We start from the raw sequence: 14,912 nt of genomic DNA, 5'->3' as shown, positions 1-14,912 counted from the left end.
GCCTTATCATTCTCCCATAGAGCAGCTCCTGGGTTCAAACCACAGACCTTGTAGTTAGCAGCCTAGTATGTAGCCCAATTAAGAAATCCCAGTCATAGAACAGAACAAGCACAACAGCGCCCTACATGTGGCATATGTCTTGTATACAATGTATACATATAATGCGCAGTACATATGTAGCTTACAATATAGATGACTTGATCAACATGTGACTGTCTTGTGTTTGTAGTATACTGTGATTTCTACTTTAAAAGTTTACTGTGTAACTTTATGTTTTGACTCAGCATCCAGTCTCATGTATTGTGCATCTTTTGAATGTGTTAGCTCTGTTTCGTTTTCTCTTGAAAATATGACTGAAGTGTATCTCGGCTGCCAGATTCAGGAGAACAAGTGTGCATGATAGCAGTAGTACGTAGCAAAAGAGAAGTGTGGATTTGAAATAAGAAAAGGTTATTAACATGAGGTGGAAAATAAGTGAAGGTGATTGATTGTGCCTTGTTTAGGTATGTCTCACTGGACAATCAAGATGAACGTCAAAAACAAAATATTCTCCAATCTATTAAGCATCAGCTCCACTGAGCTACAAGGCTAAAAAACCTTCAAAAAGGAGTTGTAGTGGGCATGGAGAAATCGGTAATGACATTAAAAGAGAAACAAAAGAAAATCACTCAGCATATTAGTGATCACCACTAGCGAGAGCACAGCGTTGGAGATGTTTTAAAGCAAAAGCAGAGCCAGACCATGATACCGCATAACGCTCTGTTTCACAGAGTGTATCCTACATGTCATGCGCTACATGGCCGTAATAAGAGATGCAGAGTCAGAAAAACTAAATGTGTGTTTTATTTCATACCTTTGCTGGCTGCCTGGCCTTGGACGAGTCAACTCGGTAGTTGCTGTGCCCTCGTTGTTAAGGTGATAGCAAGTAAGAGAATGTGTTTGAAAGTACATCGGAAGCTTTTCAGAAGAAGAATCTGTACTCAGTAACACTACTTGTGTTTTAGCACACTACTGACTCCTTTACATATCACAGTCTGCATTTTTTCTATTGTACCTACAGTTTTCTGCTATGTAACAACTCCAACTTCCTCTTCTCCAGATTGATCTGTGACCTCTAAACATTTGACATCAGGATTTCATGGCCATAATGTGATCCTGACTTTTTCTACTTCTCTGACTTCTCCTCCTTAGCTTGTGTAAAGACCATGGCTGCTCTTTTTCTCTCTAGCTTAGTTCAGGTTAACAAACATTAAAATGGCACCATACAAGGAGGTAATACCAGAATTACCCAAAAATGCCAGGATTGAGCTGGGCGGAATGAAGCCTTCATAGTATGCATTTTTCCTACAAGGTGAGTATGGAGCAACTTGCTCTGGTTTCATCCACCCAGAGGGCATCGCCTGGGAATTTTCTGTGGTGAAAGTGAATTTTGTTTTCTTCGTAAAGGCAGTTTTGCTAAAACGTCGTTGTTGTGAAGAACGATATGAAATTTTGCTTCCTGCTTGGGAAAAATGCTGCGGGACTGTTGTGATGTAGAACACAGCTTACAAGGACAGCGCTATGGGGAAAACTCAGTGTGCGAGTGGTTTTTTCGTTTCAAGTAGGTGAGATGTCTGTTGATAACCTCATGGACATACACTTCCCAAAAGGATGAAAATGTCAACTCAGTGCATTTGGAGTTCATTCAGCCAGATAAAACTGTTCGTCAAGCTTTTTACTTAGAGGTTCTGAAGAGATCACGTAACAATGTGAGACAAAAAAGGCCTGAGTTGTGGCAGGCGGGGGACTGGTTTAGCCACCACAACAATGCACCTGCTCACGCGGCCATCTCAGTGTGCCAGTTTTTGGCAAAAAACAGCATGCCTCTCTTGCTCCATGCACCTTACTCACCTGACCATGTGACTACTTTTTGTTTCCGTGAATGGAGAGGGACATGAAAGGACGGCAATTTGAAAGTAGAAGAAAGAGGTGCTATCAGCCATTCAATGAGATGAATTTGAAAAATGTTTCCAAGAATGGAATCATAGATTTGACAAATGTTTTAAGTGTAATGGAGAGTACTTTGATGGTGATAAGGTTGGTTTGTAAAAAAAATTAAATAAATAGTTTTGAAAAACTGTTTGGGGGAGGGGTAACCCCTCATATATCTAGCTCTGTCTTGGGTGCTAAAGCTAGAATGGTGGTTAAGACAAAGCATTTCAGTGTAATAACAGTAGATACCTTTGCTGCTGTTCTCAGCATATAAAACTGTTCCGTTTCATTTTCTAGCATTTCTCTATTCATTTCACTAAATACAACTTTCTTAGAAGCTACTTCCCTTGAGCCTTTTCAGATACCTCTCCTTTCTACTCTCAAGACAAGTTATGTATATTCTTCTTTCACTGTATTTATCACATTGCTTAGAGAGAAAATAGTGAAACTTTACAGTTTCTCTTTTTTAAATGGTTACAAGTATGTTCTGGGTGTTCACATATGCCAGGCATGCTTCTATTCATGTTCATATTCATGAATAAGAGGAGGCAAAGATCATTCTCGGTCCCTGTGGAGTTTACAGTCTGGTAGGGAGAAACAAGCAAACCTAATAAATAGATAAATTATGAATCGTGTGACATGGTGAATGATAAGGGAGAAATAAGAGGAGAGCTGATTACTTTTTAAAACAGCTTTGCCAGGGTATACCTACCTCACTGAAAAGGTGACATTCGCCAGATGCATATCTGGGGGGAAAGGATTCTGGCAGAAGAAATGGCTCAGTAGCTGGCCTGAACGAGCACACTTTGGGGGATAGCAAGGGTGGGGGCTGACGGAATGTATAAGGCAGAAGAGTAGAAGGGATGGAATAAAAAACTAACAGGACAATGACATCACTCATCTTTCTATCTTTCTTCTCCCCAGTTCTGAGTGCAGTGCCTGTCAGAGCATTAGTGTGTGTCGTCAGGTCAATTGTGGCTCATAGCAACTCAGGGAGTGAGTAGGACTGCCCTGGTTTCCTAAACTAATCTTTTTTTCCTCCTGTAGATTTTTATTAAAAAACAGAACATTTTTTATTGTAAATTAGGTAGGCTTTACATTCTCGATTATTAACTTTGTATTCAACAGTTCGAACCACTAATCAGACCCTGGATTTTCCACAACCTGCTTGTTCCATCCTCCTCTCATGGACCTCCGTCCTCCATTACACCCACCACCCGTGAACATAGACTGTAGTCTATTGGAGCATCTCTCTGAGGCTTTTCTCCCGTAGAGCAACTTGTGAGTTAAAACCACCAACCAGCAGCTCAATGCTTAACCGTTGCACTATCATCCAAGTCAAGGATTCTGTATCTTCAGACCAGGTGCCTCTAGAAGCTTTTTAGTTCTAGTCTGCTTTCAATTGTGTAGAAAATCAGATTATCAAAATAGTTCTCTGTGGCATTTATCTTTTCATTTCTTTGCTTGGCATTCTTGTCCATGGAATGAAGTCTAATTTTCTTGGCATTTAAGGCCTTAGCCAGCGCTGTCTTAGTTTGCCTTTGTACCTTTACATTTCTCATAATATTTCCAGGATGCATCCAGACATTACTTTTCACATGCTCACTTGATGTTTTCATTTCTCTGTACTTTTACTGTTACGTAGTTTCCCACCTCTGCTCTTTAAATTCTACCCATCCTTAAGTATCTAGATCAAGTTATTTGTACCACTTCTTGCTTGTGTGTTGCATACTAGTATTACAGTTTTATACATGTAGGTATATATGTTTTTCATACAGGCCTTTAAGTTCCTTGAGCTGTCTTTTCATTTTTCTGTTTGCGTGAGCTCACACATAGGTGTTCCATAAATAAATGGGCTTTAGCAGTAGTCCTTCTAGAAGGACGATGTGAGACTCGTGAGTTACTACCATCACTCTGACTTTAGGATCAAGGGTATCTTTCAAAAATATGTATCATTTTCAAGCACAGAAGGGTAGTCAAAAGATAAAAATCTAGCCTTGTAATTATAATAGTTTTATAAAACAATATTCTAGCTTTTTCACACCACTAGAAACTCCCCTCTCCCAACACACAGAATTTATGTTGAGAAAATAAAATTGTAATCAGTAAACACAGTAAATACAATTAATCAGTAAGAACCAGATTCTAAGTACAACTAAGCACTTAATGACTGTCCAGAACTTGACATACATGCAAATATAATGATAGCAAATCTAGAAGCTGGGAGTTGAGCCAAAGGTTAAGATATGTGGACAACAATGATGAAAAAGTGGTTTGGGGCTCACTAAAACAATGACTAGTTGAACTAAGATAACAAATGGAGAGAGTGGAGAGGGCCACAAAGTAATTGACACAGGAAACAAATGGTGACAAGAGGAGAAGGGATGGAACCTCACTGGCAGATAGTATTAATGTAGTAAAGCCCTAGCAGTGCTGCCTGGTGAGCACTGGACTCGGTTCAAACCCAACAGCCCACGCCATGGAGAAAGATGAAGCTGTCTGCTTCCACAAAGATTTACAGCCTCTGAAACCGTATATAAGGTTGCTGTAAATTGGAATTGATTTGCTCGTGATGGGATTGGCTGGTTTGGGCTTGGTAAGATTATCAGGAGTGACCTGGTCACCGGTATATTGGTTTAAGCATTGAGCTGGTAGCCATAAGGTTGGTGGTTCAAATTCACCAGCTGCTCCATGGCAGAAAGATGGAGCTTTCTACTCCCGTAATGTTCCACAGACTCGGAAACTGTGGTGCAGTTGTACTCTTCCCTGTAAGGTCCCGATGAATTGGAATCTGTGTGACAGCAGTAGGTCTTTTGGTTTTAAGAGTAGCATTGTATTGCAGCACAGAATAACACTTGATAAGTTAGTAAGAGTAAGACTCCTAAAAAATGTTTTTATAAGTTTTCTCTTTCAGTTCTTATAATAGCTACCGTGTTATTTGTGGGAAATAGTGTGCTATGTGATGAGCAGGGTACTGAATAGGGAGGGGAGAGGGAATTGTAGCACTTAACAATATAAAGGAAAGGGATTATATCAACTTCAAGACAAGTTTCAGGTTACTCCTTTGAGTTGGGCTTGTTATTTCACATTGCCTTTATGTCAGCACACAGTAATGAATTAAGTAAGCTTTACAAAGATTCTTTAAATCAGTCTAAGCTCGGGCTCTGTCTTTCCTGGGTAAGATACCCAAAAGGGATGGACAGAGTGCATGTGGCGAAGGTTGGGGGAGACATGTAGTCAGAGTAACAGGCCTGAAAAGAAAGGAGTTTGTGGTCACTTGATGCCATCACATGTGTTTGTGGAGTGGCATATATAAAGTAAATGTTTGTAGACTGGTAGATCAGAAATAATGTTATTGTTTAAGAACTTAAGTTGGAGTAATTCTGGGTTCATGATGAGACCATAGAAGAACCAAAAGTCAACAAGTGTTGATAGTTCTATAATTTTGAATATACTAAATGTCACTGAATTATACACCACATAATTATGAGTTCATGGGATATGAGTTACAGGTCAATAAACCTTTTTCTTAAAGCATGTGTGTTGAAAGTTAACAAACATGGCAGCCTCATTCAGCAAAAGGAAATACTGTCTAGTCCTGAGCCTATCCCATTGGTGGCTTACAGATGAGATCGTTGTGCTTATGAGGGTTTTCATTGGCTAATATTTGAGTTAGGTCACCAGGCCTTTCTTCTTAGTCTGGAGACTTAACTGAAATACATATACTATTCTACATCATAGTGACATGCAAGCCTCCATGTGGAGATACATGAGGTGTATTGACAGAGATTGAATTAAGTTTCACAAATGATAGGCAAGATTGCTTTCACTGACCCACCACTACCTCTAGCAAATACGACAGTATTAGGAATAGCAAGTAAATGGTTCAGAATAAATACAATAGAAATTTGGAAGAGGGAGATGACATTGAGATCGTGGTAGCCAGAAAGTTCATTCAAGAGAAATCAGGAAACCTTCTACTGATTCCTAGTTACATGTCTCTAACAGCATCTGGAGTTACATCATCTGCTCTTTCCTCATCTGGAACAGCGTCAGACGCTCCTGCTCCTGTCTAGACCCCGTACTCCCCCTAGAGTACTGGATCCTTTTCCCTTTTTCCTATTCTAGCAGAGTCTCACTTCTGTATCAGCATGTTGCCATTGCACTGGCTAAAATAACAATAACAAAACCTGTTCCTGCTAGCTACCCACTTAACGTTGCTGTTGCCCTTTGCCACAAAACCTGCCAAAATTTTGCTCTCTAATGATTATTTCCAGTTCTTTTCCATACTTTTTCTCTTAAATCCACTCTAATCAGGACTTGCCCCTAAAATTGCTCTCATCAAGAGGAGAATGACTTTTACATTTGCTAAATCAAGTGCTCAATTTTTGGTCTCCCTCATACTTGACCTATAAGCAGCAGTTGATCATTTTTCCTGAACCAAACTGCCACACACTCCTCCTCCACTAGGATGCCCGTTCCTATGTTTCCAAGAGAGAACGATCCCTAGAGAATGACAGCATCGCTCCACGGGAGCAAGCATTGTGTCCTTCTCCACGGACTGGTCCCTCTGGATGACATGCTCAGAGATACAGGATGAGGAGTGCTTGATCCTTTTGGCAGTCCATGGTAATTTCAATATTCTTCTCAAGCACCGTAATTGAAATGCATTGATTCTTCTTCAGTCTTCTCTTTATTCAGTGTCCAACTCTCTCATCATATGATGCATTTGAAAATACTGTGACTTGGGCCCAGATGCACCTGAGTCCTCGAAGTAACATCCTTGCTTTTCAATACTTTAAAAGAGGTCTTATGCAGTAGATTTACTCAGTACTATACTTATTTTAGTCTCTTGACTGCTGCTTCCTTGTGGAGCCAGAAAAGATCAAATCCTTGACAACGTCCACCTTGTCTCCATTTGTCATGGTGTTACCTATTGGTCCAGTTGTGAGGATTTTTGTCTTCTTTCCATTCACTGAAACCCTTGATGTTCGTCAGCAAACACTTCAAAGGTTGTTGCTAAGTCCTCCTCCCCTTCTGAGGTGGCCTTCTTCTCCATGGAGTCCAGCTTCGCTGTTGAGCTGCTCAGAATACACGTTGAAGCAGTGTGGTGGGAGGACACAACCTTACTGCACCCCTCTCCTGATTTTAAGTCATGCAGTACTCCTACGTTGTGCCTCTTGATCCACGTACACGTTCTGCAGGAGCACAGTGAAGTGTTCTGGAGTTCTCTTATCAAGTTTATCCAGAGTTAATTATGATCCACAAACTCAATTGCGCTGGCATAGTCAGTGAAGCACAAGTAAACGTCTGTCTGTGTGGTGTTCTCTGCTTTTAGCAGTGATAGCCCTTGTTCTCTGTCCTCTTCCGAAACTGACTGCAGCCCCCCCCCCCCCCGGTCATTGCACTGCTGCAACTGTTATTGGATAATCTTCAACAAACTCTCATGTAAAATCAGTGATACTGTTCTATGATTTGAGCATGTAGTTAAGTTGCTTTTCTGTAGAATGTTTACAAATACGGATGTTTCAGTCAGTTGGCCCAGTAGCTATCTTCCAAATTTCCTAGGATAGATCAGTGAGTGCTTTCAATGCTTGTTGAAACGTTTTGGTTAGTATTCAGTCAATTTCTAGAGCCTTGTTTGTGGCTAATGCTTTCAGTAGTACATCTTGAACTTCTTCCTTCAGCACCGTTGGTTCTTGCTCATAACCCACCTCCTGAAATGGTAGAATGTCTACTTTTTGATAGCGTGACTCTGTATTCCTTTTTTTTATTCCCTCTGTATTCTTTCTGTCTTCTTTATGCTTCCTGTGTCATTCATTATTTTGCCTACAGAATCTTTAAATTTTGCAACTCAAGGCTTAAGTTGTTTTTCAGTTCTTTCAGGGTAAGATGTGTTAAGTGTGTTGTTCTTTGGTTTTCTATTTTTTGCACATTTCGTTATAGCTTGGCTTTGTCTTCCTGAGCTGCCCTTTGATATTTTCTACTCAGCTCTTTGAAGTCATCCTTTCTTCCATATGCAGTAGCTACTCAACAATTAAAAGCAAGGTTCAGAGTGTCTTCTCACATCTATCTACTTGGATCCTTTCTTTCTTACCATTTTAGTGACCTTTTGTTTCCTTGGTGAGCGATGTTCTTGATGTGCCTCCACAGCTCATCAGGTCTCCTGTCATGAGTGTCGCATGCATCAAATCTCTGCTTGGGTTCTTGACATTCAGGTGGGGTAGCCTCGGGGTTGTATTTTGGCTCTCCTGGACTTGTTTTCACTTTCTTCAGCTTTAACCTGAACTTGCATACATGAGCATTTAATGGCCTGCCCCACTGTTAGCCCCTGGCCTGCTTTTAGCTACTGATACTGAACTTCTAACCATGGTCTCTTCCCACAGATGTAGTCAATTTGATTTTCGTGTATACTATCTGGGGAGGTCCATATGTATAGTCGACTTTTCTATAATTAAAAAAAGATGTATGTGCTGTTAACAAGCGGTTGACTTTGCGAAATTTTTATCATGCAATCTCCAGCTTCATTTCTATTACCAAGACCATGTTTTCCACTACTGTACCCTTCCTCTTTTTACAATTCATACCTTCCAATCACCAAGAATTCTCGGTGCATCTTGTTTGCATGTTTCATCAATTTCTGATTGAAGTCATTGGTAGGATTCTTCAATTTCTTCATGATTAGCTTTTGTGTGGGTACATAAATTTGAATAATAGTTGTATTGATTGGATTTCCTTGAAGGCAAGTAGATGTGATGCTATCACAGCCAGCATTATATTTCATAATTAATTTTGTGATACTCTTTTTGACAATGAATGCCTTGCCATTGTGTTATTGCTAGCATAGTAAATCATGATTTTCTGATTTTAAATGGCCAATGCCAATCCATTTCAGTTCACAGTGCCTAAGATAATTGATCTCTATGCGTTCCATTTCATTTTTGACAACTTCCAACTTTCTTAATTTCAGGCTTCTTGCATTTTGATCATTATCAACGTTTGGCAGTTGTTTTTCCTTACCTTGGAAAGTGCCCTTTCAGAAAATGTTCTACTCTCACAGGTTTTACCCAACTCATGTCACCATGGTCGATTCCACTCTTGAGAATTCAGCTCCTCCCCGGTGACATTTTGATTTACTCTGACTCCAGGGTCCCATCCCGCAGCATAGTTTCGAAACATTGTCAGATACTGTTCCGTGGCGGGGAGGTTTAATTAGCTATTATATTTTCATAATGTTTATGTACACTTAAGTTTCATATTTTTAATGGAGTCGCTTAGGATTCCTAAATTTGAGATATACGGTCCTTTGACCTTGTAAGCTTTCCTGTATGTATTACCCACTTAAACCTACAGTGAGGTTCAAGGTGAATAAGTGTTGGGGTTTTTTTTAATCTGTACTGTGTTAGTTGGTAAAAACTGATTTCTTTCTAAACCTTAACATTAAAGCCATAGTTTTTCATTTTTCTGGTTTTGGTTTTCTGTCCTATGTGCATTTTAATAGGCATTTGATGGTTCTCTCCCTTGAAGTTATCTTCAGTTGTAAAAATTGTCCTGGCTGGAATCTTGTATTTTAAGTTCTAATAGAAAGTTGATCTTTCTCATTCTAGATGCAAGCTTTTGTTGTTTTTCCTCCCATTTTCCTTTGATCTTTTTACAACTTAATACTGTCTTCCCCTCTCCCATAATAATGGAAAAGGAAAGTACTTGCCTGATCTGATACTTAACCAAAAATCTCTTGAGTCTTTCTTCAGTTTTACTCTCTTACTAAATATGAGGGAGCTTCCAAAAATTCATGGGAAAATGCTATTAACTTTTTCATACCATTTCTTTCTTAAGCTTTTTAAAGTCCTTTTTACATGTAGCACGTAATTCACTTAGTTGCCTAATATCATAGTTCTTTTTTTGCTCGTATTATTGTTTAGCTAGTGTCACCGATGTTTTAAATTTTATATTACAGTGTTTAACAAAAGCTACTTCGTGTCCAATGTTAACATATCTGATGTATGAAGGAAAATGGAATTTTTCCTCTAACTTTTTGAAGTCATCTTATAGTTAATAAATTCTTTTCATGTTGTTTCTCTAACATGTTTTTATTCAATGGTGTGAAATTTCTTATTCTGACAGTTACCAAGAATTGCTCACATCCTATGAAAGAACCGTTTAATTTTGTAGGTCATTGAAGACAATGGCGTTCGAAGAGTTGTTGTGGTTCCCCAGGCACCAGAGTTTCATCCTGGTAGTCACACAGTGTTACACCGTTCTCCACACCCTCCACTGCCTGGTTTCATCCCTGTCCCTGCCATGATGCCCCCTCCACCTCGCCACATGTACTCACCAGTAACTGGAGCTGGAGACATGGCCTCACAGTATATGCCACACTACCCATCTTCACAAGTTTTTGGAGATGTAGGTAAGACATCTTAAAATAATCCTCTTTTACTGAGTTGGATGGTCTTTGCTTATCTGGTAGGTACTATCACCATGAGTTCGGCTAATTGTGCTGACAACTGGTTCGTTTGTTTTTGTGTGTCATTATCATATAAAGGAATCAACAGTAATTTTATAACAATCATTTTCTGCTAGGCACAGTCTGTTAGGTATTTCAGCTTCCTACCCTCCCTTTAAGGCAGGATAACAGAACCAAAGAAAGGCAGTAATTTATCGCACTCTGAAACTTCAAACAATGAATTTTTCTTGTCTTGTAGTCTAGGTTCTGTTGAACTTTTCAATCAGGAATAGTCATGTCTTTTATTTTCCCCTTAAATTTTATTAATTTTGTTGTTGAGAAAATATATGTGTGTATATAGCAACAATAAGCCAATCGGTAACTTTGCGTGTACAAATTTAGTGACATTGATTGTTTTCTTCAAGTTGTGCGACCATTTTTATCCTCCCTTTTTCTGAGTTGTTCATGATTAACTTGAACGTAGTGCCATTATGTTTGCTTTGTTACCAATTTAACTTCATAGATACTTATTAAAAGGACATGCAGCTCAGACCTTTTTTTCCTAGTTTGTTGTAAGAAAACTTAGAGGGTGTTTTTTGCTTAAAGCTTGAAGATTGTCTCGGGTACGAGTTTCAGGATTTTGTATCCCTTTGATCTTTCATGGAATTGTTTATCTAAATGTCCCGTGATCCTCGCCGAGCACCAATTCAGTTCCTATGTTCTCATGGCAAGAGAGGCAGTTATTTATGGAGGCAACTAGCTATACATTTCATGTCTTCCTTTTGTACTTGACTCTTCTCCTGTTGATCAAAGTGAATAGAGACCAGTCGTGCCTTGAGTGGCTGTTTGCAAGTTTTCTTAAGACCCCAAGCTCTATGCTGCAAATCAGGAGATCAAATGGCAGCATTAAACATGTTTAAGGAGTCTTGGTGATACTGTGGATTAAGCATTGGGCTGCTAACTATATTGGCACTTCAAACCCTCCAGCTACTCGATGGGAGAAAGATAACCTCTCTGCTCCTGTGAAGACTTTCAGCCTCAGAAATCCTATGTAACGTGTCAGAATCGAGTAGGAGGCAATGGGGCTTTGTTGTTATTAACTTGTAATAAACAGAGTTAGACCATTGAACTGGACTATCCCAGGAAACCATAAACCCACATCTCTCAACCAAGGAACCATAAAGCATGTGGTTGGACATAAACAGCCTCAGCAACTACTTGGTTTTCCTTGTTTGTTGTTGTTATAAGTACATTTATTATTACAACTTTTGCCATTCCTTTTATCCCCCAGGTATAAAACTTATTTACAGTAATTACAACAATCAGATGTGCAGCCCGACCCTTAATGTGGTTATTCCATCACCATTGACTCCCTTTTTCTCTGCTTCTTGACCTTGGTAATCACTAATAAATGGGTAAACAAAATGTAGTCTATATATACAAGGGGACTGCAAAAAGTTTGTGGACAATAGAATAAAAAAATTTTTCTACAACTTATTGAAGCTCCTTTCTATTGGAATGATGCTCAGCCAGTAGGAGAAATGAAGTCTTGATACAGGCTATACAGTATGCTGAGGTTTGAAGGTAGTAGACTGAGTGGAAAAGCCAATCACAAAAGAACAAATACTGTATGACCTCACTTATATAAAAGCATACCTTTCTTAAACCAGGACACAAACTAGATTCTAGGTTTTAAAAAAAGAGTTAAGAAATAACCTCTGACCTCCGGGAGTTAATAAATTGTTGGAAAGAACAGATTACCTCACAAATACTCAAAACAGCTATTATATTCCCCATGTCTTTAGCCCTGTGTATATACTGATACAGAGATGTATGTATGCTTGTATGTTTGTGTGCACACACACACACAGTATGTATCAAATGTGCATCTTCCGATTTGTTTCTTTGATCCTATCTTCTGATCTGTCAACTTACACGTCTTCTTCTGGGCTCCAGGTAGATGTCTTAAGCATCTCAGTCATAGCATTTCTAATCGTACGCCTCAGTTAAAACCCCAGGGTCTGCTTTCCTCTGTCATCTTCATCTCAGTGGTTGAACCCTCCTATCAGTTGGTACCGGTTTGTTTTCTAGAGTTTCCTTAGTTTATCAGCTCCTCTCCACCGTTAGCGCTTTCTAGGACTGCTTCATCATTAGCTTTTGCAGTTAGTTTGCTGCTTTCCTGCTGTCCTCTTACAGTCTACTCTCAGCCAGGCCAATCATTTTAAAATGTGAATCACACCTTTGCCCTTTTGAGATATTTCAATTACTTCCCATTCCTCATAGAATAAAATCTCAAATCCTCCCCTAGACCAGGGTTTCACAGCTGAGGCACTGTTGGACATTTTGGGACGCATAATTATTATTTCTTTTCATCCCCTGTTGTGACAAGCAAACTAGACTCTAGATATTACCAAATGACCCCAGGGAAATAACCAAACTCAAACTCACTGTCATAGAGGTGATTTCAGCACAGATAGACCCTATAGGACCCAGTAGAACTGCCCCTTTGGAGATTTAAAATATTTACAGGGGCAAGCAGGTTCCTCTTTCTCCATTGGCATGGCTAAGGCATTTGAACCACCACCCTTGGGGTTAGCAATTCAGTGCGTCCATTGCACTGCCAGGGCACAGTCTAGTGGACAAAGTTGGCCCAGAACGATGCCACAGACAATGGGCCCTGCTGTGCTGCTTGTGGCCTCTGACCACCTTGTCCCATTCCTTCCCCTCCCCAATTCCTCTTCACCTTTCACCTTTCCAAAACCTCCAAGCTCTGGAGGCGTAGTGTGTTAGTAGTTGAAATCACTAGACTCTGTGCAGTAGAATGGGGACTGTACTCCCGTAAGATTTGCGGTCCTAGAAGCCCACAGGGGCTACTCTGTCCTGTAGGGTATCAAAGGGTCAGAACTGACCTGAAGACAAGGAGCTTTGTTTTCTGTTTCTTTGGAAGCTCTTTCTTGCCAAAGTACTTGAGCACGTACTCTTTGCCTGGAATGTTCTTCCCCCTTTTATTTCAACTTTCATAGAGACCTCTCTTAAACCTAGTGATATCAATCAAAGATAATTTGATTTGGGGGTGCATTTTACTCCCTTATTTGACTCAAAACATCATAGGAACTGAATCTATTTTATTTGTAATTGTTTCCCCTCCGCCTACCACACAGTGTTAGTCACATATCACGTCTTAGTAGATTACTAGCATTGTGAACTGTAAATACAAAATTCAAATTAATCAACAGCATGTAAGTAGTGGGATTCACACATATTTTTTCCAGTTTATTTCTCTTGTGTTTGAAATACATCCCTATTTTAACAACATTTTAAAATAGAATAAAGCAAAATATTTACTAGTAACAGTTTTTGTTTTTGTCACTATTTTTTTTTCAAAGAGGGTTATAAATAGCATTGTTAATGTAATTTTTTTAAGTAGATAAAAGTATTTTTAGTGCCATACTATCAGACCAGACAGCTAAAATTTCACCCCAAAGAACCTGGGTTCAAATTAAATTTAGAGCTAATAATGATCTTGTACTTTTCACAAAAAGTTGGTATTAGCCAGATGTTCAATTATCCAGGAGTCCCTGGGTATCACAAATGGCTAACGCACTCAGCTGCTACACGAAAGCTTGGAAGTTTGCAATTTAACCTCCAGAAAATCTACCATTGAAAACCTTAAGCACCCTAGTAGTGCTCTGAGGGCATAGTACGGATGCTTCAAAATGTCCATCTGCATGCAGATCGGCTGTGGATGTTGTTGAAATGTAGATTGGTTTGGCAGATGAGAATTGGGCCTGAAACTTTTTGTTTCTAATAAGCTCCAAGGTGATGCTCATGTGCTAGTCTAAGGCTCGATGACTCTTTTGAATAGTAAGATTGCGTACTAAAAACCAGTCAAATTCTGTCCTTTTTATTGTTTCCACTGCTAGTTATGAATTGGTTCTTTCAAATATCTGAGAACGTTATAAGGAAAAAAGCTAGGTAAGAGTATTACAATTTTACATTGTTGAAATGCACTATTATCCAGAGTACAGAATACCAAGATAGAATTTACCAGAAAGGAACATGAGGGGTAAAAATCTATAAATTAGCTACCCAGTGATGGAAAACAACATCATTCTGCCAGAGGTTATAAACCAGGGATCTCAAATTAATAAACTGACATAGAGCTAAAAAAAGAGAAGCAAAAATAGGCCCAGCACTCACACAAACGTTTCAAATTCTCGAGCCCAATTGGAACCATTGAGTAGTATCTATGCACATTTATACCCATGTTTCTTTTTAAGAGGAGCTATGGTGGCAGTGTGGGTTAAGCAATGGGCTGCTAACCTTGAGGTCAACAATTCAAGCCCACTAGCCGATCCACAGGAAAACAATGAGCAGTCTATTTCCATAGTTTCACAGTCTCTGGAACCATGGAACAGTTTTACTCTGCCCTGTAGAGGTGCTAATGACTCTGAGTCCACTTGATGGCAGCAGGATTTTCTAATCCTGGTAAGAT

At 39.4% G+C, this 14,912-nt stretch overlaps 1 protein-coding gene across 4 annotated transcripts in view; it reads left to right on the top strand.

Annotated features, from left to right (window-relative positions):
* The window catches only part of FNDC3A (fibronectin type III domain containing 3A), a 201,116-nt gene that overhangs the window by 134,429 nt on the left and 51,775 nt on the right, over positions 1-14,912 (top strand). For all 4 annotated transcript variants that reach the window (XM_075533280.1, XM_075533279.1, XM_075533281.1 and 1 more), the window contains one exon: positions 10,144-10,381. In XM_075533280.1, the coding sequence (XP_075389395.1) occupies positions 10,144-10,381 (238 nt within the window). The remainder of the gene's footprint in view (positions 1-10,143; positions 10,382-14,912) is intronic.

The sequence above is a fragment of the Tenrec ecaudatus genome, chromosome 15, assembly GCF_050624435.1.
Source record: "Tenrec ecaudatus isolate mTenEca1 chromosome 15, mTenEca1.hap1, whole genome shotgun sequence".
Classification (NCBI taxonomy): Eukaryota; Metazoa; Chordata; class Mammalia; order Afrosoricida; family Tenrecidae; genus Tenrec; species Tenrec ecaudatus.
This window is presented reverse-complemented; position numbering and strand designations above follow the sequence as displayed.